This window comes from Pseudonaja textilis, chromosome 1, assembly GCF_049901715.1.
Source record: "Pseudonaja textilis isolate UNSWEBS1 chromosome 1, rPseTex1.2, whole genome shotgun sequence".
In the NCBI taxonomy this organism is placed as follows: domain Eukaryota; kingdom Metazoa; phylum Chordata; class Lepidosauria; order Squamata; family Elapidae; genus Pseudonaja; species Pseudonaja textilis.
The window spans coordinates 256,166,862-256,191,184 of NC_141990.1; the positions used below are offsets into that span (position 1 = coordinate 256,166,862).

Here is a 24,323-nt window from a genome sequence, read left to right on the forward strand (position 1 = left end):
ATAGAACTTCAGGGTGAATTGGGTTGTTATGTAGTTATGTAGAAAATACCATAAAAAAACAAAAGCTTGTAGTTAAACTAATAGTTAAAGCACTAAGTGGATCAAAAGAAAATGGTTTTAAAATAGAAGAAATACCAATAAATACTACTGTGTTAACTAAAAATTCCAAGGACCTGCAAACTCTAGAAATAAAAGTCGATTTTCTGTATTGACAAGAAAATTACATGAACATGTCAAGCTCTATTCAAAGGATACTTTATTTTTACCAATTATATGTCTTTATGCAGAAGGGTAGCCACGTTAATCTTTTGCAGCATAAACAAGATGTTTTTGGCATCTTAACAATTGATACATTTGCATAAACTTTCTATAATTCAAATAATATATTCATTGATAAATTAATTAGTCTTTTGGGTGATACAGGATTGTTCTTCCTGTTTTGCAGGGAGGTAACATACAGTTAATTTTATCTCATTCTTCATCTGAATGATTTAATCTTGAAACAATTATTTTGGTGACCTTTGCCTCTGGTTATTAAAGCAAAGAATTGTAGAAATTAATATAGGTTTTTTTATTAGTTTTGGATTACAGACTTTAAAGCATTCCATAGTTATTCTAGGATAAAAGTTGAAGCATTCCTCTGTTCTCCAAAGAAATTGAATTATATTGATTTTTGTTGACTAGTTTTTCTAATTATCTGTTCTTAGATTTGGATATAATAAATTAGTATAAATGGTGGCAGGCAGAAGGATTAGAATTAGTCAGAGGGATTAGCAAGTCCTCTGGGAATCTTCAATGGCTATTCTTTTGTTTGTAACAGATATCTTTAGGTTGTGTTTATAAGGGCTGAAGCTAGCAGGTGGACTAAATACTGTTTAGGACACTTTCACTATTTTTCCAGATGGAGAAAAGAATGGCCAAAAGTTTATTTACTTATTTATTAGATTTGTATCCCTCCTTTATTACTTTATAAACATCTCAAGACAGCAAACATATTCCTTCCTCTTCCTATTTCCCCCTCACAACAACTACTCTGTAAGGTGAGTTAGGCTGAGAGACAATGACTGGTCCAAAGACATCCAGCCGGCTTTCAGGTCTAAGGTGAGACTAGAACTTAGTCTCCTGGTTTCTAGGCCAGCACCTTAGCCATTAGGCCAATTGATTTGAAAGAGCAGGGGGGAAAAGTGATGGAATTTAAACTAGGGAGCTGACAGATATATAGGATTTGAATCTTGTGTTTGGTAGCAGGTAGATTGTTGTTACATTTAATCACTGTTTAGTTAGGTTAGCCTTCTCCAAAAGCTGCTTTGCTTTATTTTCACTTTTGTGTTTCTAGCCTAGAGAGAGAAAAATAATCTGTTCCTGAAAAGTAAACATCTTGGTCACACTTTGTTTGGCTGTTTTTTGCTCCCATTGTAGCTTCATTTCACCAGTCAATCTGCTACACAGATTTTCCTGTCCGATTTTGCTTGCTCAGCAAGCAAAAATAAATGTATTCCTCTCCTCTGGGGATCCTCTCACAGACTCTGTTTTTCCCTGCTTTCATTCTGTGACTTCAGTCACCCAGATTCTTGATACTGTAAAACACCTCCAGTGCATGAGGACACCCAAAGCACAACAACCACAATTCCTTTGCCTGATAAAACCACCCCATATAAACATCTTTACTAGAAGGCAGATATGCTTGCTCTCAGGTGTTTCAATTAACCCAAGACCCCAAAGCAGCCTTTCAGCTATCTATTTAATGCTTTTCATGCAGCTGACAAATAGACAACACTCTGTCCTTGAGGCAAACTACAAACTAGTCTTAATCAGCAAGAACTGCACAATGACTCTCCACAGAAGCACATGAGAGGTGAAGTTTGTGTCATGACATTGTAGTATGTGTTGTATACCTCTCCACCTTTGTTAAGGATACCTATGGCTTGTTAGTTTGGGGAGGATAAGGATTTACTGCTGTGCCTGTGTGAAGACTGACAGTGATCTAAATTATTAACAGAGTGTTAATAACATTAACTAAAGTATTAATAAGAACATTTTATACAATATATACATAGCATTGTACTGTATGTATAATGAATGTGTGTATTATATATTCTGTGACATGTTCTATCAAATATATCAATTGTGCATAAAATATGTGAATGCAAATAGAGTATAAAATATGCCTTTGTTATATATTTGATTCCTGGAGAACCTGACCTGTTTAGATTAAATCATCTGTTTATTATATTAGTATATCAACTTCCTTTAAAGGGACTCTGTGCAATGTACTTAAGGTTATCCCAGTATACTCTGAGAACAGTCTTGGAAGTAGGTCAAGCTGAGTGATTATGTCTGGCACAGAGTCAATCAATGGACCAATAAGAGATCTGTACTCTTGTCAGTATCATAGTGACTTCTGCACAATGTTTACAAGCTTCAGTAAATTCACTGAAATTTAATTCATCATATTGATGTGACTGAGGCAAAGTTAACACTTGAGATAGTCAACGTTCAGTAGTCTCTCTGATAGACAATTTGATAGGTAATGTTTTGGGTTAATCACATGTTTGAAATTTAGAAAGCAAATTATACCACAAATGGGTGATATAACAAAATGATGTCTTCGGACTGACTACAACTTCATGTTATCAAAACACATAGTTATCTAAGGCAAAGTTGCCTTCGGTTTCTATTACCCTGGGTATGGTACTATCTACCAATTTTGTTTTATTTAGCCTGCATGGTGACTACAAAGAGATGGCTTTCATTAGTCATTTATTTTCTAAGAAACCTTTGAGGATAAAATAGGATTCAGATGCATCTGTAAAGTAGATGTCTGTAGCTTTTTCCAACTTGCCAGCTCTATTTATTTATGTTCAGTTAAATAAGCTTGCTGTATTTGGCAATCTGTGAATTATATTGATTTAATAAAAATCTTTTTAAAATGCAGTCCAATGGGCAAGGTGCCCATGGAATTATTTTCTTTGCCTTGGGAATGAACTTATTTCAGCAGCAACTAAGATGAAAGTAAACTTTAGGAAGAGTTAGATCTTAAAGAGAAAGTTTTTTTTAACTATTCTGGTTCAGAAAGTAGACTTGTACAGTGATATAAGAAATCTCTCTGAATTCATTTTGGATTAATTTGGAAACTACTTATTATTGTTTTGATTGAATTGCTTCATTAAACGAAGGTTCAATTTCATTTGTTAAGTGTTGAAATCTAAGGAAAAGTGAATTAAAGGTCTATAGCTATGACTATATTGTGTGCCAAAGGAAATAGTTTTCATGTTATTCACTAAAACAGTGTTATGTTTTCAAACACTTAGTTGCAACTAAATAAGTGTTCATTTTTCCCAACTCATGTTATTATTCAGAGATATAAAATTTTTGAATGATAAGTAAGAACTTCTTGTAAAGCATAGAAAAAAGGAAACTTCATAATATTGATTTAAGAAAGGACAGATCAATAGATCTAAACGCCAATTTTCTGCTCTTTCTACATCTATCTATCTATCTATCTATCTATGTTTTTGTCTCCCAATAATATTGGTTTAGATGCAAAAAATAATTTCCACATATGTAAACTTCCACATATCTTCTTTTTATTTTATCTTTCCTGGTTTACAGAAAGCCAACTCCAACTGCCTTGGAATAATTTCACAAATGAATGTAATATTCCTGGAAATTTCATGTGCAGTAATGGACGCTGTATCCCAGGAGCCTGGCAATGTGATGGGCTGCCGGACTGCTTTGATGAAAGTGATGAGAAGGAATGCCGTGAGTATACTATGCTTTGAATAGTGAAGCTTAAACCTACTGTATATAATTCAATGTATTTCAGTGATGATTGATAGGAAGAGAGACAAACAAGTTTTCCTATAGAAGGGCCCTAAAGTAACAAGACCTTCAATAAGGACTCTCCCAAATGTTATAGTATGGGCAGATTCAATTTGGAGCAGGCCTTAGAGATGGCCAGGATGGACTTTAACGGTGATTGGCAACATTTTGAATTAAATTAGAAGCTGACTAGCAACAATGCAGTGTTACAAGTACAAACCTAGATGCAGTGATCACTCCACCCTGGCTAGTAGATGCTAAACCGGTTTAAGCTTCCAAAGCTTAAGCTTCCATTTCAAAGAGAGTGAATTGTGATAGCACAGTCATGAGGTAGGCGAAAGAGATGATCTCCAGGAAGGCTTCAATTGAAGCATAAGATGTAATTGTGTATAGACTACCTAGGCATGGTCTTACCGGTTGTCAAGCAAGTCCAGGAGAATCCCCAGACCGTTAACTAGTTCTACATAGGTGGGGTCAACTCCTTCCATAACTATAGATGAACTAACTTTGGAATCAGAAAGCTGTTATTCCAAAAGCTAGAGTTCAGCCTAAGTCTGTTCCTTCCTATCCAGACCATAACAGCCTCCTGTTTATATCCAACCATCTTTTAGTCCTCAACGTACAACCATTCGTTTAGTGACCAATTGAAGTTACAACGGCACTGAAAAAAGTTGCTTATGACTGCTTTTCACACTTATGACTGTTGCAGCATCCCCATGGTCACATGATAAAAATTTGCCTCTGTGTGTGTACACACACACACACACACAGGCAAATTTTTATCACGCGACCATGGAGATGCTGAAATACACACACACTCACACACAAACACACACTGTAAATACACAGAGAGGCAAATTTGTATATACATATCACACAAGAGGCTTTTTACTTCTATTTTCATATAACTGTTATTTACTGTATTGCATGATATTGCCGTCATGCAAATAGAGAATTAATGAAGTGTTCCAAACAGAATTTATGTTTTGTTTATGAATGACTCAGCAGAGGCTTGGCAGTGGTCACAAATTACATTCAGGATATTGTTTTGTCACTGAGAATAAAATGGAATCCAGTAAAATTCTGGTGGGAGAGAAAACACTGTAACTGCTGATAAAATCTTAAACAGTTGTAAAACCTCAGTTCATAAAACTGATTTCTTCAGTTGAATCAGCTTAAATCTTGGGATTGTTAACTGATGTTCATATGTTTTTTCTTTTCTTTCCAAGATGGATTAGATTATTGAAATATTTTAGCTAGGTCATTTTTATTTCACCCAAGCAGAGATAATCATCCTGTTCTTTTTTCATCTTTCCTTATCTTTGCATAGTAACAATAGCAAAATTCATGAATAAATTTGAACAAGAGTAAAGGGAAAAAGAACCTTTGAGCAGGTGATTCATTTCCTGTGCTATCCTACATTGTCAGGGGAGGTAAAAGAAACAAAGGGAAAAAATAGAAGACTGGCGTTATAGTGTCTGGTTAAGTTACTGTGACGGGCTGCAAATTTTTCTTTTTATATGAAATTTTTCTCCATGAATAAGAGTGACTTAATTTACCTTTGAAAATGAAATGAATGATAAGTACTGTAAAGATTTATAACAAGTATAGGAAAAAATAAGTCCACGGTTAACATGGCACAAAAGAATGAATATAGTGAACTAAATAAAAGATCCCATATGCCCATAAAACTTATAAAATATGAATACTCCGTAGTCTCCAATTGGAAAAGAACATGTCACATCTGTGTACCACAAATAAGAAAGCTTAGTTTTGTATAAGGTTATTCATATTTCTTTCTCTCTCCTCCTCCTCCTCCTTCCCTCTCTCTCTCCCCCTCCCCCCTCTTTCTCTTTCTCTCCCCTCTTTCTCTCTCACACACAAACACACACACATACAGAGTGATCAGGTCCAGGTCCATAAAAACTATTTCAGAAATATCACCTGGGCATCACAGTTATGTTCCCTATCCTGTAATCATAATTGACACCGATTACTCTTAACGCTGCACTGTAAAAATAGATTTGTTATATTCAGTATAATCACTTCCATTCAATGAGTTTCACTATCTTACTTATAATTTAGACTCTAGAGCTTTGCATCTTATTCTGAAAGAAAAAAATGGAACAGGGACTTATTCATTCTGAAGATGAAACTTTAGGAAAAAACATGAATCCTGAGCAAAAAAAAAATGTTCTCTAATTTAATTAGGCCAGGATATATCCAGAACACATATGGTAACTCAAAACCTTTAGGCACCCAATTTTATATTGATGAATAAAGTGGACTGGTCATAAGAAGAGGTTTGTTTGAAGTGTGACTGCTGATGTTATCTAGTTGGGTAGTGAAACATCTGCAAACAAATGACCAGGCAAGCTTAGAGAGAACCAAGAACTCCAGAGTTTAACCCTGTTTAACCCTGAACCACATATATTCTCTTCCTTTGGATATTTTTCTATGCATCTGTTTTACAAAATAATATTGGCATGCAGCAATATTTAATTGTCAGTTCTCCCAGGGAAACCAGACAGAAAATACAACGTTCCTTTGAAGCCTACATTAGCATAATCTTGCAAATCTGAAGGTATAAATCTGCTGCCACCACTTGCCTGATCAATTTGGGCTGGTTCTTTTTAAGTTTCTTCCTGTGACTGTTAAGCCGCTAGGGTCTCCTCCTCCTCCTCCTATCTAATTATTTCCTAAGCAGCATCTCTTCTTGCTCCTCAAGGTCATTCTCACAAAACATTACCTTAATTGTATAAAATATCAAGCATGTAGTATGCAAACTCCTTTTTGTTTCTTACTTTCTTAAGAAAGTCTAATTTTAAAAGTAGTTAATATGACTGTATAAATATTTAAATCTCCACCTGCTGTGAGTCAAGTGACATACAAGTCAATTAAATAAATACATACATACATAAATGTACAGTTTCTGTGCCCCATTCTTGCACTAAATATTTTAACATGACTTTAAACAATACAGACTACAGCATTATTTTCAATTCACTCATGAGAATTGAAATCCTTCTGAGTAAATTTTGTTTGTATTCTAACCTATCTGTTAAATGTGTTGATAAGTGTTGAAGTCTTATAAAAGTTTTTAACAGAATCCTGGAAAAAGGATTCCTAAATAAATCAGGTTTAAATTTCATTAGTAGTTATTCTTTTTTAATGTATTCTGTACATTACAGGTGAAACTCGAAAAATTAGAATATCGTGCAAAAGTTCATTTATTTCAGTAATGCAACTTAAAAGGTGAACCTGATATATGAGATAGACTCATTACATGAAAAGCAAGATAGTTCAACTCGTGATTTGACATAATTGTGATGATTATGGCTTACAGCTCATGAAAACCCCAAATCCACAATCTCAAAAAATTAGAATATTACATGCAATCAATAAAACAAGGATTGTACAGAGAACAATATCGGACCTCTGAAAAGTATAAGCATGCATATGTACCCAGTACTTGGTTTGGGCCCTTTTTGCAGCAATTACTGCCTCAATGCGGCATGCCATGGAAGCTATCACCTGTGGCACTGCTAAGGTGGTATGGAAGACCAGGATGCTTCAATAGCAGCCTTCAGCTCCTCTGCATTGTTCGGTCTCATGTCTCTCATCTTTCTTTTGGCAATGCCCCATAGATTTTCTATGGGGTTCAGGTCAGGCGAGTTTGCTGGCCAATCAAGCACAGTAATCCCATGGTCATTGAACCAGGTTTGGTGCTTTTGGCAGTGCGGGCAGATGCCAAGTCCTGCTAGAAAATGAAGTCAGCATCCCCATAAAGCTCATCTGCAGAAGGAAGCATGAATTGCTCCAAAATCTGGTAGACAGCTACATTGACCCCAGACTATGAAGCACAGTGAACCAACACAAGCAGATGACATGGCTCCCCAAATCAACACAGACTGTGGAACTTCACACTGGACTTCAAACATCTTGCAGTGTATGCCTCTCCATTCTTCCTCCAGACTCTGGGTCCTTGGTTTCCAAAAGTTGCTCTCATCAGAAAAGAGGACTTTGGACCACTGAGCAACAGACCAGTTCTGTTTTTCTTTAGCCCATGTAAGACGCTTCTGATGTTGTTTGTTGTTCAGGAGCAGCTTAACAAGAGAAGTACGACATTTGAAGCCCATGTCCAGGATCCGTCTGTGTGTGGTGGCTCTTGATGCACTAACTCCAGCCTAAGTCCACTCATTGTGAAAGTCCACAACACTTTTGAATGGCCTTTTCCTGACAATCGTCTCCAGGCTGCGGTCATCCCTGCTGCTTGCGCACCTTTTTCTTCCACACTTTTCGCTTCCACATAACTTTCTATTAATGTGCTTTGATACAGCACTTTGGGAACATCCAACTTCTTTTGCAATTACCTTTTGAGGCTTTCCCTCCTTATGGAGGGTGTCAATGATGGTTTTCTACACAACTTGTCAGGTCAGCAGTCTTTCCCATGATTGTGCTTCCTACTGAACCAGACTGAGAGACCATTTAAAGGCTCAGGAACCTTTGCAGGTGTTATGGCTTAATTAGCTGATTAGAGTGGGACACTTTGAGCCTAGAATATTGAACCTGTTCACAATATTCTAATTTTCTGAGATTGTGGATTTGGGATTTTCATGAGCTGTAAGCCATAATCAATTATGACACATCATGCTTTGCATGTCATGAGTCTATCTCATATATTAGTTTCACCTTTTAAGTTGCATTACTGAAATAAATGAACTTTTACATATTCTAATTTTTTGAGTTTCACCTGTATGTTTTGAGAAATATCCAAATGGTAACCATAAACTAATGTACATGTTCTTCAAATATTTAGAGTAAATATTCATAATCATATTATTTTATTCAGGAAATGTCAGTCTATAAGGGTCCCCAGGGATTCCTTGGTGTTCTCTTGAGTTTGGTGGTTTTCTTGCAGATGTTTCATTATCAAACTAGGGATCATAATTGATGATGATGATGATAGCAGTAGCACTTAGACTTATATACCACTTCACAGTGCTTTACAGCCCTCTCTAAATGGTTTACAGAGTTAGCCTATTGCCCCCAACAATCTGGCTCCACATTTACCGACCTCGGAAGAATGAAAGGCTAAGTCAACCTTGAGCCACTCAGAATTGAACTCCTAGAGTGAGCAGTGTGCCACCATGGCTCTTAATGATGATAATGATGTTGATAGCTAGTTTGGTAATGAGACATCTGCAAGGAAACCACCACATTCAGAGAACACCAAGGACCCCACTATTAAATCATGAGCGACAGATTTATTTTTTATTTATTTATTTTATTTGTCAATCACTTACAAGATAATAGGTATAAGTATAAACATAGTTATGAATACTTGAAATGGATACATATCAAAAAAATAAAAAGAAACAACAGGGCAGGGATGGTAAATACATTGGTGTGCTTATGCATGGTATAAAGTTTCCTTTATATGGACATTTCCTTGTCCAGCATGCAGTTCCCACACCTGAGAGAGACAGGATATTCCTATTCGAATAAAAAGATGATGTAACGGGTAATATCTCTGTATCTCTGTATTCATGTTGGTTGGCACACATCTTCATTGATTGGGTGCATACTTTCCTGTATATCCCATATTACTATGTAAGCTGTCTTAGTATCTCTGGTACTCATTAAAATAAAGACTTTCCTATCTTTTCTGTGTACATGTTGAGGTGACTGCTTGTATTAGTGAAGCCATGAAAGCATGTAATCCTAATTATTGCTTTATATGTGATGAAAATTATTTTTAGAAAGATGAAAACGCCTGGCCTGGAACACTTTCTGTTTTTTTATGATAGAGTGGAAATTACTTTTAACATTCACAATCTCTCCAAGAAATGACAAATAGATTAGTGGAGCTGTTTTTGCTTTAAGGTCCGTTCTGGCCATGCCAATTAGGCATTTGTCCATTCATGCTGAGATTATTAGTTGGTAGTAAATGAGGAGAAGCAAAGGATCCAATCTTCAGAACTGCTGGAAACTCTATGGCGCCTGTGTGTACCATGCAAACAAAAATCAGAAAGTATGAAAGGAGGGAAATGTCAGCCTTGGGAGAGATTACAAATGTTGAATATCTTCAGAAAAACTGATACATTGTTAAGTTTTTCATGTTTGCTAATAAGTAACTATGAAACACTAGGTGGTTTTTTCCTCCAGAATCCCTGCTGTAAATCACACAGGGTTTAGTAGGTGAGTCTTGTCATCAACTTCCCCAGGAGCCAAATTCTGACTGTGCTGCCATATTTAATTTCCCTTTGAGCTCTTGGCGTTTTCTTTATTCCTTGCCCTGAACTGTAACCTTCATCTGTCTAAAATAATCAAATAATATGTGAGCGTTGAAACTAACTTTTCTCAGCTAATGAACAACAGCTACTTACAGAGTTGATAGGTTGCTGCTTTTGTCAGCTAACAAGCAGCAGATAGTGTATTTTCAAAGTATGTCATCCTTGCTTACTGCCTGACATGATAACAGACAAATTTAAAATTTTATCAAATATCTAGACACATATGATCACCCCATCTCCCCACAACACACACAGACACACTTTGGGGTGTGGTTTAATGAGAATAGCCTTTTCTGTTAATTCCATGTGCTTTCAGAAATGTGTCTGTAAATCAACAGTGACACCCAGTGTCCAGTTTCCCTTATCTTTGTGTTTATGACCATTGTATTTACACATTAGGATAGCCAGCCCAAATGAGCTAATTGTGTTATTCTGCATTCTTCATGGCAAAATATAAGCATGGAAGTATTTGTACATTTCTTCATTACAAATATAATAAAGAACCTAAAAAATATTTGTTTGTCTGTCTGTCTGTCTGTCTGTCTGTCTGTCTGTCACCAGTATATGATTGTCCATTTCACAAAAAGTGACTGTAGTATTAAAAAATTAACCAAAACAATGAATATATTTAAAAAATAATTATTAAAAATATAAATCAGTTTGCCATCAGTGGCAAATATCTATAGTTTAGGTGTAGGAGAAGGGTGAAGGTTGATTCTCCAAGCTTCTGGGTTGATTTCTGAAAATTTCTTTGCCAGGCTAGGTAACATTTTCAGTAGAATTTAAGGGATGTCAGTGTTGTCCTGTTTAATAGGGCTTCAGGTGTGGTTGTTTCAAGTGATGGGTCAGGATTGAGTCATTATGATGGGTCAGGAGCGAGCAATAGTGAGAGTTTTCTGATGGATCTTGTGATACAGAGATTACATCAGGTCAGGGTCATTGGGAGGTGAACTGATTGGCTGGCAGTTGCATGGGTTGGTTGAAGATTGATGCTGTCTCTGGCTGATTGTGCAGTTGATTTGGATTCTGAAGGGTTCGTAGGCTGGTTGTAAGTCAACGTGTCTGTTGATGGAATAAACCTAACCCATCTCAAGGCCCTAACTTGACAAACTCCTGAAGACCTTATAAATAGAAGAACACTTATATCTCCTAAACTCTACTGAAGATGTTGCATAACCTGGTAATGAAATGTTTGGAAACCAACCCACAAACTCGGAGAACGAACTTTCACCCTCATATAAATCAGTCACTATCAAAATATAAAAAAACTACAAAGCACTAGACAGAGAGAATATTAACCAAAGTAATGAAGCCATGTTAGAATTTTACCAGGCCGCTGGACTCCAGGCCTAATAATATAGCCAGATCTTGATGGACTTCTGCAATGTTACAGGGATAGAATTAATTCCATTTCAAGAGAGAAAATGTTCTCTAAGATGGACACTGCTACAGAGAAGGCTTGAGACCTGCCTGCAACATGCTATCTATACCAGATCTCATGAGATGAACACATATAATGAGAGAAAGGCATCCCTCAGATAATTGGCCCCCATGCCATGAAAGGTTATAAACATTTCAGCCAGCACCTTGGATTGGATTCAGAAGCAAACTGGTAATCAGTGCAATTCAGGGAGAAGAGATTTATTGTGTTCTATTGTAGAAGCACATATAATTGCCTATCCCATTGCATCCTGGATGAAGCTTTCAGATATTTTTCAAGAATAAGCCCATGGAGAGTGCATTATAGTAGTCCAGTCAGGAGTTGACTAGGGTATGAGCAGAGGTGGTATTCAGCAGGTTCTGGCCAGTTCTGGAGAACAGGTAGTGGAAATTTTGAGTAGTTCAGAGAATCTGCAAATACCCCTTCTGACTGGAGATTTTACAGTATCCTTCCCCTGCATGCCCACCAAGCCACACCCACAGAACCGAGTAGTAAAAACATTTGAATCACACCACTGGGTATGAATGACTGTAAGCAGAGCCTCCCAATCTAGGAATGGGCACACCTGGTATTCAACATGAAGATGATCAAAGGGCCTCCTAACCACGATTGCCACCTGCTTTTCAAGCAGGAGTTCTGAAGCCCAGAAGGGCCACCAGAATCCTCAAGTGTAATAGGTTCACACCATTCCCAGATAACTCCTTCCCAGGATCTCTTCTGGGTCTGCAACAAGGCCAGCATCCAAATCTGAGCAACTTCTGAGAAAATTCTTCTGCATATCCCTGCAAGAGGTTCTCCAAGTCCTGTTCTACCCAACAGGACTTGTATCACTGAAATAGGGCTTCAGGGTAGCTACCTGTGGACCCAGTAATGACAAAGAAGAACTGATGCTTCACCACCTCACTGCCATAAGAGTAGAGCCTAATAGCAGGACTGATCCATTTTCAATCAAGCTTATCCTTTGTTGAATGGACCTTCAAGCAGGTCTTATATCCAGTAATAACATCCTATGAATATTCAAATAAAATGAAAATTAATAGTTGATGCATGACAGAATGGATTGGTTGCTTTTAAGTAAGGGATTGTGTGTTCAGTTGAGATTCTATGATCTTTGACTTGTGCATATGGTTACTGCTGATGCCACCTGTGGGTTCATTATTTTGAAGGTAAGGAAGAAAGCTTTGCACACCAGATGCTAACTACCATATATACTTGCTGATAAGCCAAAACTGTTTTGGGGGGTATATTTTGCCATCTAAAGTTTTCAGTTTATCCATGATTATAATGTAGGCCGTATTTACACTAGACTAGAACACACATTACCGAAAATAGAAAACTGGTTCTTTTTTGGTTGATGACAGTTATCGTAATATATAAATACCCCCTAAATCTGGAAAAAGCAGAGGAACATATGATTCTACCTTTTACTTAAATGCTATGTAAATCCAATAGTCCTTGTAGTCTTGCTTGGATTCAACATAAAGTCTAAGAATACACACACACTGTTCTTTTTACTGCAGTAAACTTAACCATTAGTCTGTTCACATTCACAATAGGAAGTTTAACTGTATCTGTGTTAATGGTAAATGGTAAATAATAGAAAAGCGCTAATTATATAAGTGTTTGAGTATCACAGATGTTAACATAATAAATCAAATATTTAACTATTATATCAACGTAATGATTTTCTCACAATATTTTTTTCCGATTCCCAAATTTATATGAGAAATGAAAAAGTACATATTAATTGCACAATATGTGTAGCTGTTTCTAGCCATATTCCCCATTGTATGTATTTTGACCATATTGAAAACTGAGGGATGAAAAAGAAATTAAGTTTGTGAGCAGCTAGTCATGCATTAAGACTCGATGTAGAGAGGTAGGGAAACATGAGATTGTTGACAAGAGTATGTCCTGCCTCTCTTAGAGCAATTTGTCAACCCTGGTTATTGTATTCTTTTTTATCACACCCCAATTATTAAAACACTGCTTGCTCTCTTCCCCATCATCATTTCATTTTGAAAAAAGGAATGATAAAATAGCATCCAGTTACAATTTTAGCTGAGTGGAATAGAAATATGAAAGGAAGTACACAGATTCAAATGGTTAGAAGAAATAAGTTCATAATTTACTCCCTGCAATTCCAATTCAGTTACCTAATAAATTGAACTTATATCAGAAACCTTTCTTGATATTATTGGAATGAAACTCTTGACTCTGATACATGAAGAGAACAGTGTAGGAAGTCAAGATAGAAATTGTAATAATAATTTGGCACAATGCTACATAATTCGCAGAGGGGAATAGTCTGCTGTTTGGTGAAGAAATGCAAAGGGCAATAAGCCAAAACACAATATTTGGGTTGAATATAGGATCTTGTATTGACAAAGCATATATTCTACCACAAAGCTAGAGTCTTTGCCATTCATCAAAGAACACCATTATAACTTATCTTTGTTCATTCCTGTAACTCAGCAAAATTCTGTATTTCTGTTGCTTTACTTTTAGAACTTAAAAACTACTTTATTTTTGAGATCTTGCACACATTTTCCAGATCTCTGGTATAGGGAGAGAAAAAATTGCCTTAAAGTGCATGTTGTCTTTAGCCATCCTGCTGTGATAATAAAGTAATGTGGTATAGCAGCTCTTTGTTGAAAGTACTCTTTTTTGCTAACAACTTTCAAGGTTTTCTCTTGATTTGTGGCATAAGGCCTTCACCTTTTTGATTTAAAGACCACCTGCCAGGCAACAGCATTCACATCTTCCATTGGTATTGCATCCATCTAGAACAGGTTTTGTCTTCTTAGAAATTTGGTGCAGTAGAATTTATTATACTATGAGACTTGCAGTACATGCACAACATGGTTTTATGGTGCTAATTACATGCACAACATTGTCAGGATAAGATCAATAGTAAATTAAAAAAAAACATTTTATTCATATAAAGCTAGTTGAAAATTTGGCCATAGTATTAAAATTCTACTTCTACACACTCAAATGTGATGTTTTAAGGATATAAAATTGGCTACACAAAAGTAATTGTTTGGTTTGATGTAATGAAGTTCTTGGATGCTCTTCTAACTTTTGTTTTCCCATAGTGGCTTATGTTATAAACAGTTATAATTAGTCCTAAGTTACATTTAAACACCTTGAACAATATCCATTTGGAATACCATGAAATAGAAGGACTGTTGTGTTTAACCTCATGTCTAAGTATCCATTTAACATGTCTTTTTATGAATATTAATGTTCCAGCTTGTGTCAAAGCCAGTTTTTCCAAGTTCTTCCTGGAAATGAGGAAATATAGAGAAGCTTTTATATGAAGTCAAAGCATCAACAGATTTCTCCTGTTTAGTTGATGTCAGACCAGAAGTGGTATTCAGCAAGTTCTGACCAGTTCTGGAGAACCGGTAATGGAAATTTTGAGTAGTTCAGAAAAATGGCAAATATCACCTCTGACTGGCCCTGCCCCCATCTGTTCTCTGCCTCCTGAGTCCCAGCTGATTGGCTGGGTCTTCTTTTGTTGCCCTGCACAAGAGAATGGAACTGGAAAGCAGGTTAGTGGGGTGGGGAGGGAATGGGATTTTGCAGTATCCTTCCCTTACCATGCCCACCAAGCCACACCCACCAAGCCATGCCATGCCCAACAAGCCATGGCCACAGAACTGGTAGTAAATTTTGAATCTCACCACTTTGTCAGACCCATCTTTTTCTATAACTCTTCCTACTTATCTCCCTTTTTATGAGAAAGAGTGCTAAGTATAGCTTTGTTGTCCTGCAGTAATTTCATTATGACCTTTATGTGCAGTTTATTTTGTCTATAGTACAAAATCTTAAAATGTTTCTGGAGGCCCAGATGTGATAGCAATAAGGTTTGAAAGAATTGATTGCATCTTTATAGAAACTTCTCTTTATCTAGCCCAGGGGTTTTGTCATGTTAACCACATGAGTATTCATTCATTAGTCTGAGGGCTGCAACACTGAAGTTGTTTTATATATTGATACAAAAGTCTCAAGTGAGTTCAAAAATATTTATCAGATTTGTAACCTAACTCAATAACAAATCTGGGTAGCATACAACATTAAAAACAGAATAGAACAAGAAACAGCAAAAAGGGAAAATAACACACGCCTACACACAAGACATTGAAACTGTATCATTGGTTGTTCTAAACTTTTTCTTCTTAGTACCAAAGCTGAAACTAACTTTGCTACTAAGATGGCAAAGGATCTTGAAACCAAACCCTACTAGGAATGGTTCAAGGGGAGATTAAAGAGGAAAAATTTCAAGCATCATAACAGTTTCTTGTGAGCAACAAAATATGGAGAATATGTTTCTTCTCTGTTTGGGATATTAGTTCCTGGTGGGCATTTTCACATGGATGAGGGAATGGTCTTAATTCTCTTCTGTCTCAGCACCTGTAATGGACTGTAAGAGCAGGCAGCAGGTAGTCCTAAAGGACAATATTGCTTATGTAAGAAAAACTGAGATGCTAACTGTACAGACCAATTCTTAATGTTGTCAGGAGATCTGTGTAAGGCCAAGATGTACAAGATGTAATTGCCGTTGTTGGTCAGTTTCTCTTCCTAGAGTATCTTCTACAACCCAGACTGCAGATCTGTGCAGCAATCACCAACTTGGCTTTCCCAAACACAAGGTATTGTTGTAAACCTCAGAAAATGTCTTTTTTTGAAGAACCTGGGGGTGATCTATGGGCCATAAGTTCAGAATCCCTGATCAGCCTCTTAAGAATCCAGGCTTGAAGGCTGGTTAATACAAGTTGTTCTCAACTTACCACTATTCATTTAGTAACTGTTCAAAGTTTTCAACAGTGTTGAATGAATGGTGCTTATAACTGATCCTTGGAGTTCTGCTTGTACTGCCACCCCCATGGCCATGTTATTGTGTTCTGCATGCTTGGCAATTGGTTCATACAACTGGTTCTAGTGCCTCTGATCACAATTTCTGTTTCCATGCAGTTTTATCAATTCAGTTATAATTCTGTTCTTAATTATTATACCAAAGAATAAAAAGGTTTAAAAGTTTCTCATTTGGGGGCAAATTCTTTGGGTTCCAAAACAAAATTACCATTTCATCCATATTATCCTTGAAAATCAAATTACTAGGTGAAAATTTTTAAATTCCAGGCAACCCTTAATATGTCTCTGCAGAGACAGAGCTTCTGGATCATTTGACTGTAACACCCCTTATGGTATGATTTCTTTACAGACAGGAGGCCAAATTCTGTAATGGGATATGTTAACATTATGGCAAAGAGTGGATGAGTTTTCAGTTGGCACAAAAAAAATATTCCCAGCTCTTGTTTAAACTACTTGTGCTGTTAGGGTGGAATATTTGAAGTTAACAGACGTCTGTTTTTAGCAAGTTAAGGAGATAGAAACAGATGCGAAGCTTAGGGCTAAACCAGACATGACATGCAATCATTTATATTTTTCCCTTTGCTCATTTTTTAACCCCCAGAAGCCTCAGAAAGCACTGAATATGTGTGGGGGGAAATGGCAGAGTCAGGAGGCTGTTTAAATTTAAACTTTCCATCCTTTTTACTCTATTCAAAAGAGAAGACTAGCTTCTTCGCCATGCAGAAAAATAATCTGTATTCAGTTCCACACAATCCTGATGAAATATTTCTTAAAGTCACATATTACCAATTACAGTTCCCTTTACTAGATGTCATAGAAACATACTAAAAATTTAATCCTTCAAAAAGTGCTATTTTGTACATCTGATTTTAATTTACCATATATACTTACAGATAACCTGAGAAGTTTTTTAATGCCAAAAGACATTCCCTAAATGCAGCAGGCTTATCTAAAAGCATATATGTTAGATTTTTCTCTCATCTTTTTAAAGTGTACTCATATATTCAGTGGATATTCACATATAATAAGCCCATCTACATATATGTATACCTTCATATTTTGAACCAAAGTAGCATGGAAAATATGCTATCTTCAGATAAGACAATTGTGAAAATTAAACATATATAAATTTTTGTGGATTGATTTATTTGCAGATGTCACATTATTCATGGTATTTTGGTTAAAAATCTGAGGGTCGGTTTATTGATGGATAAACTTATACCTGAGTATATATGGTGTAGGGGAAAATTACGGGACCCACAGAAAATTCCTCTTTGCTCAGACTCATGGGCCTTTTTAGGCTGCTTTTGTTTGTCTGTAAAAACTGTTAGGACTTCTGTTTTGAATTTTAATTATCCTATTGCAAGTTCATTTATGTGGCTCATTTTAGAATATTGCTTCTGTGTCTTCTTGCTAGACACTGATTCATAATATTGTAGTTGTAGAAGAAAAAAGTTAAACTGGAATAAGATGCTATATACCTGAGTTGCAAAAATCTAGGCAACCATTATTTTTTTGCTGCCAATTAATGCACAGCCAATGTTTGCAGAGGCTTATTTATTTTCTTATTTATTTGATGATCTCTGAATCTCTTTTGTACAAAACAAAAATGGATGTCTTTTTGTAGGAATTGTGCTGATATTTAATATTATGAAATATATTTAAATTAGTAAATATTATAGAATTTTGTAAATGGCAGTACTTGGATTGGAAAAGAAAACTACCAAAGTACTAGGATTATATCCTAGACTGGGGACTATTAAAAAAAAAACATCAAAGAAGAAGGCATTAACAAATTGTTCTCATCCTGTTGCCAACAAAACTTATGCCTGCTCCATTTAGTCTTAAAGACAAGTTTTTTGTAAGGTGCTTTATAGTATCTAGATCATAAGTATCTGAAGGACCAAGATATATCAAGAACCTTATGCTTATTTCACAGGAAATATTTATCAACAGCAAATGTTCCAGTAAGGTTGCTGGAATTATTTTTGGACAGCCGTGTAGAGAAAACAATAAGATATATTCTGTTACCCTGATGCAACTTGGATAACAAAATCATTCCACAAATGGCTGTTGCTAAATATATAAAATTTAATTAAGCTGTGATCCATCAAGGCATCAGTTATCTTTCCAGCTAAGAGTGATGCCTATAATGGAACTTAACCTTGTTTTGTGTGGTACTTAAGGAGGTATATCCTCAGGCCATATTTTGACGTAATTCCAATAGATTTAATGAAAGTTTTTCTAGTTTGATGCTATGTATATATTTTGAATTCAGCTTCCATTATTTCGGCTAATATTACCTTTGAAATTATGGGAGTTGATATCCAATGATCTGGAGCAGTGGTGGGATTCAATTTTTTTTACTATCAGTTCTGTGGGGTGGCTTAGTGGGTGTGGTTTGGTGGGTGTGTCAGGGAAGGATACTGTAAAATCTTCATTCCCACGCCACTCCCGGGGAAGATTACTGCAAAATCCCATTCCCTCCCCACCCCACTAACCTGCTTTCCAGATCTGTTCTCCTGTGCAGGGCAACAAAAGAAGATCCAGCCAATCAGCTGGGACTCGGGAGGCAGAGAATAGATGGGGGCGTGGCCAGTCAGAGGTGGTATTTGCCAGTTCTCTGAACTACCCAAAATTTCCTCTACCGGTTCTCCAGAACTGGTCAGAACCTGCTGAATACCATCTCTGATCTGGAGGGCATCTGATTGAGGAAACTTTTAATAGTACAAAGTAATTGTCTTCCACTGATGATTTCTCACTCAGTGTTTGCTCTTAACACATGTCTTAGGAAACTGCTAGAGTTGCTAATATATTTTGGAGAATAAAATACCCAGTACATCTATACTATTTAGCAAGAAGGATGGATTCTTTTAGCTTAGGATTCTTGATTTTTAGATGAATGCATTTTTTTTATTCAAATAAACCTATAATAATACTTGCATTAGGATATGCACTTGAAAGAAACCTTACATTTTAATAGCTTGTTGCTGGAAAACTATGTATAATAGTGAAACCTTAAAAATAAATACTTCTTTTATCTGAACTGAAATTTAATTATAGGTTCCATTGCCCACCAAGTTAGCGATGTAAGGTTAATATATTAGAAGAAAAACAACTTATTATGAGGAAATTTTGCCAAACAGGAAACAGCTTGCATAAGTGCACATAAAATAAATCACAGGTAAAAAAAGTTGTTTCATCATTATATTGAAGAATTTGTTCATGATTTAAAAAATGATTTTAATGTTTACCGGACGAAGGAAAGCAAGATTTCAAATGCTGCTTCTCTGTTTTTCCTAACATTCATCTATGGTGAAGTGAAGCTTGCCCTTCCCTTTTTTCTTTATATTTGCTCTCTTAATTTGTATGAATTATACAAAATAAAATAAAATGTAACAAACGCCAAAAAACAAAAAAGAACATGGTGAAATATCAAAGCAAATTGAGTTTTAAATACAGTAAACTTTGCCCACACAAAATAATATTGATAGGTCTTTCCTTTGTTTAAGTAAATAAGTTCAAAGAGAGATTCTTGAAAATCCAACTTTCAATGTAAATGCAATAATTTTGAATGCCATATTTAATCCAATTAATAAACATAAAAATTCATAAAACATTACCAAGGGATTTTCTAGTAATTTAATCTTCACCCTATCAAAAGCCATTTCTGTATCCAAAGAAACCAGCTGCGATTTAAAATATTTTTCTGAATCACTAATTTATGCATACCTGGACAAGAAGCTTAGAAGATTTATTAATCATGATTACTATATCACTGGTAGATTTTGAAATGCAACTAAGCATGTTTATTCTGCTCATTATTTTAAATAAAAAACTCTTAGGTGAGGGAGCATGAGTTTCTGATTTAAAAAACTAACTTTAGAATTTAAGTTACCAATACTCATTTTAGCAAAAATGTGCCTCTGTTTGAAAGGCTACAACTATATTCCACATTCTAATTCTAATTCCAAAGACTCCAAAGATGAGATGAGCTTTCATCCAAAAAAGATTCCATGTATAAAAAATAAATCAAACTTTCTATTCAGATGATCCTGCTGATTGGGATAACTGTTTAAAAAAAAGCATAGATCAGAAATTTGACTTCAACAGGCCTTTGTATTGATTAGTACCAAAATCAATTTAATAAACATATTTAATTTCCAATTTGTACTAACTATAATGAAAACATCCCATGTATGAATTTTTCCATAAATACCAGTAAATACTGGCCTTCCCTGACATTATAGGCTTATATTCATACATCATCATTCATACATATATGAATACAGTGGTGGGATACGACAGGGTTAACTACCGGTTCGGAATTTATGAGCTTCCTTGCCCGCTGGGAGCCACGCGCCTGTTAATCGTCATTAGCACGCTGCTGCCGACAAGCAGCCTTTGAAACAGCCCTCTTTTCTTGTTTTTTTTAACTGTAGCTGTGCCTCGTTCAGCAGCTGAAGTTGAAAAATTAGGAAATAAAGATCAGGTAAGAGCCCGGGTGGGCAAAAACATCAACAGACATAGAACCGGTTCTATGTCTGTTGATGTTTTTGCCAAACCGCCTCTTCAAAGCTACCAATTCTACAGAGGGGGACAGAACCGGTAAAAACCCACCCTGTATGAATATAAGGTACAGGAAGGAATTATGTGCGCCTCTATAACTTTAATAAGTAAAGTATTGTTTATAGCAAACCTCCTTCCCAGGCAGAAGGAAATCAACAACTAGCAGATGATCTGAATATGTTTTACTGCAGGTTTGAAAGGAAACTACAGCCACCTATCTCCACAACCCCCATCTCAAACACATCAACAACAGCCAAGCCTCCTCCAACTGACCTCAACCTATAGGGTTCACAACCTTTGGTGATCACTGAAAAAGAAGTGCAAGATCTATTAGACAGACAAAAGCCAGGAAAAGCACCAGGGCCAGACAAGATAACTCCTTCTTGCTTAAAAGTCTGTGCTGACCAATTGGCCAATGTGCTATGTTCCTTCTTGCTTCAAATGTTTTACTATCATCCCAGTACCAAAGAAGCCCTCTATCAGGGAACTGAATGACCACAGATCAGTTGCTCTAACATTGGTAGTTATGAAAATCTTTGAAAGGTTAGTGCTGTCCCACCTGAAAACCAACACAGATCCACTGTTAGATCCCATGCAGTTTGCATATCGAGCAAATAGATCGATAGATGATGCTGTTAATATGGCTCTGCATTACATCCTACAATACCTTGAATCTCCAAATACCTACGAAATGGTCCTCTCTGTAGTCTTCAGTTCTACATTCAATACCATCATTCCAGACATTCTTCTAACTAAACTAAACCAGCTAGCGGTACCTGAACACACTTGTAAGTGGATCATAAGCTTCCTAACAGAGAGGGAGCAGCAGGTGAAGCTAAATAGAATCACATCTGATACCTGTACAATTAGCACAGCCCCACTCCCCAAGGCTGTGTGCTTTCTTCACTTCTCCCTATATATCAATAACTATCTCAAACGATCCATCTGTTAAAATACTGAAGTTTGCAGATGGCACAACAGTGATTGGTCTTATTCGAGACAACGAGACAGGAGGTTGTACAACTTGCCTCATGGTGTAACTGGAACAATCTGGAAAGAACACACTCAAACCGTAGAAATGGTGGCAGACTTCAGAAGAAACCTTCCATACTACAACCTCTTACAATACTAGACAACACAGTATCAATAGTAGAGACCTTTGAATTTCTAGGTTCTATTATATCACATGATCTAAAATGGACACCTAACATCAAAAACATCATCAAAAAAGCACAACAAAGAAGGTTCTTTCTGCGCCAACTCAGAAAGCTCAAACTGCCTAAGGAGCAGCTGATACAGTTCTACAGAGGAATTATTGAGTCTATCATCTGTACCTGTATGGTTTGGTTCTGCAGCCCAACACGACAGACACAGACTTCAGAGGATAATTGGGACTGCAGAAAAACATTTACTACCAACCTGCCTTCCGTCCTGTATACTACCAACCTGCCTTCCATCAAGGTCCTGTATACTGCAGAAGTCAAAAAGAGGACTGTGAAAATATTTACACATCCCAGACATAAGCTGTTTCAACTCCTTCCCTCAAAACGACACTATAGAGCACTGCACACCAGAACAACTAGACACAAGAACAGTTTTTTCCCAAACGCCATCACTCTGCTAAACAATTCCCTCGACACTGTTTAACTATTAAAGTGTACACTTCTATTACTATTAATCTTCTCATCACTCCTTATCACCCATCCCCTCCCACTTGTGACTGTATGGCTGTAACTTTGTCACTTGTATCCTTACAATTTATATTGACTGCGTCCTAGTATGATTTGATTGCTTATTGTACCCTATATTATTAAGTGTACCTCAGCCATTTTTAACAAATATTTCTCCTCGTGTAAAAACTTTTGGTTCCTTTATCCCTTACTTTCTTCTTACAAGATTACTCATGTATAAATAATTTATCCCATGAAGTGTGAAATCCTGCTCCCTATTTCTGAAGCAAGCAGCAAATATATTTATTGCTCCTGAGATTTATAATAATCTAACAATAATAAACTTTCTCTTCCCAATATTGCTTTGCATATGTACTTTGGTTGTTTCTGAAAAGTAGGATGGATAGTTCCTAGGAGAGATTTATGTTTGAATTCCATATTTGAGAAATGAACCTATTAAGAAGAGGGATAATGTATGAATAGAGCCTTGGAAAGTTTGTCAGCTCTTGGAACAATGATTTGTTTAAAACCCTGCTGACACCAAGAGTCACTACCTAGACACACACACACACGCACACACACACACACACACAGACTGCAGCAAAGCTCAGTATAGCAGACATGTTCTTATTCATAATTCTGCTTTATTATTTGGAAAAGGCTTTTAAATGTGTTTTCTTTAAGGACTTTTCACTACAAGTAAAATGTTGATAGCTTATTTTTCATCTCTTTAAAGCTGTCCTTGGACCTTCCTCCTTAAATTTTGATATATTACTTGGTATTTAGTGGCACTTGGTTGATACCTTTTTGATGTTCTAAGACTCAGTTAATACATCTATAAAAGGTGTCTATAAAGGAATTGTACTAATGTTTTGGTTTTGGATTTTTGTTTCTTCATTTTGTTAAGTCAACGATTTGCTCTGTCTTCTGTTTCATAGCATCTTTTATATAATGAAGTACTTGTTCATATGCAATTCTGTACTATTTTACAGAGCAGAATTCAACTTTATGATTACTACGTTCTCCTTGGCTCTGCCATAATATTTCAGTGGCAAAACTGCTAACCTATGGTGAATGCCAAAACAGAAAAAAATACTGCGTACCTGAAACTTGGTTTAGCAAAAAATATACTTTCTCTCCCACACAAACCCTAAAGAAATAACCCAGCTTCACCTGTGTGCATAATGTCGCCATATCCTCTTGTATATAAAAATGTACAAAGTTGCATAGGGTACTGGGCAAAGGCCATGCCCAATAAATAAAAATTTGAATAGATGAGGTGTTTGGACAGATAAGGAATTTAAAATCTTCCACACAAGTATATCCTAAAACCTCTAATCTGAGGACTGAATCATGTTTAAAATATAATACCATGAGAGAGTTCAGCATTGCAAAGTGAAGGTTTCATACTGAATGTTTAGTCCTGAGGTCATAAAATCATAGTCATTAACTTTATAGAATCCCATAGGGATAGATTGAATGAAGGTATTGGTGTATGAAATAGAATCACTCCCAAATATTAATTACCTTGGGCATCATTGGGATGAGAAAACCATTTACCAATGTAATACCCTCTGGATCTTCTGCACTATTCAGTGCCATGGCTGCAAACTGGCTCTCTGATTATGAGAGTTTAAGTATGCG

General features: G+C 36.2%; 1 protein-coding gene across 2 annotated transcripts in view; it reads left to right on the forward strand.

Moving 5' to 3' along the window:
* Positions 1 to 24,323, forward strand: part of LDLRAD3 (low density lipoprotein receptor class A domain containing 3) — a 165,205-nt gene that overhangs the window by 62,959 nt on the left and 77,923 nt on the right. For both annotated transcript variants that reach the window (XM_026707238.2, XM_087921385.1), the window contains exon 2: positions 3,613 to 3,762. In XM_026707238.2, the coding sequence (XP_026563023.1) occupies positions 3,613 to 3,762 (150 nt within the window). The remainder of the gene's footprint in view (positions 1 to 3,612; positions 3,763 to 24,323) is intronic.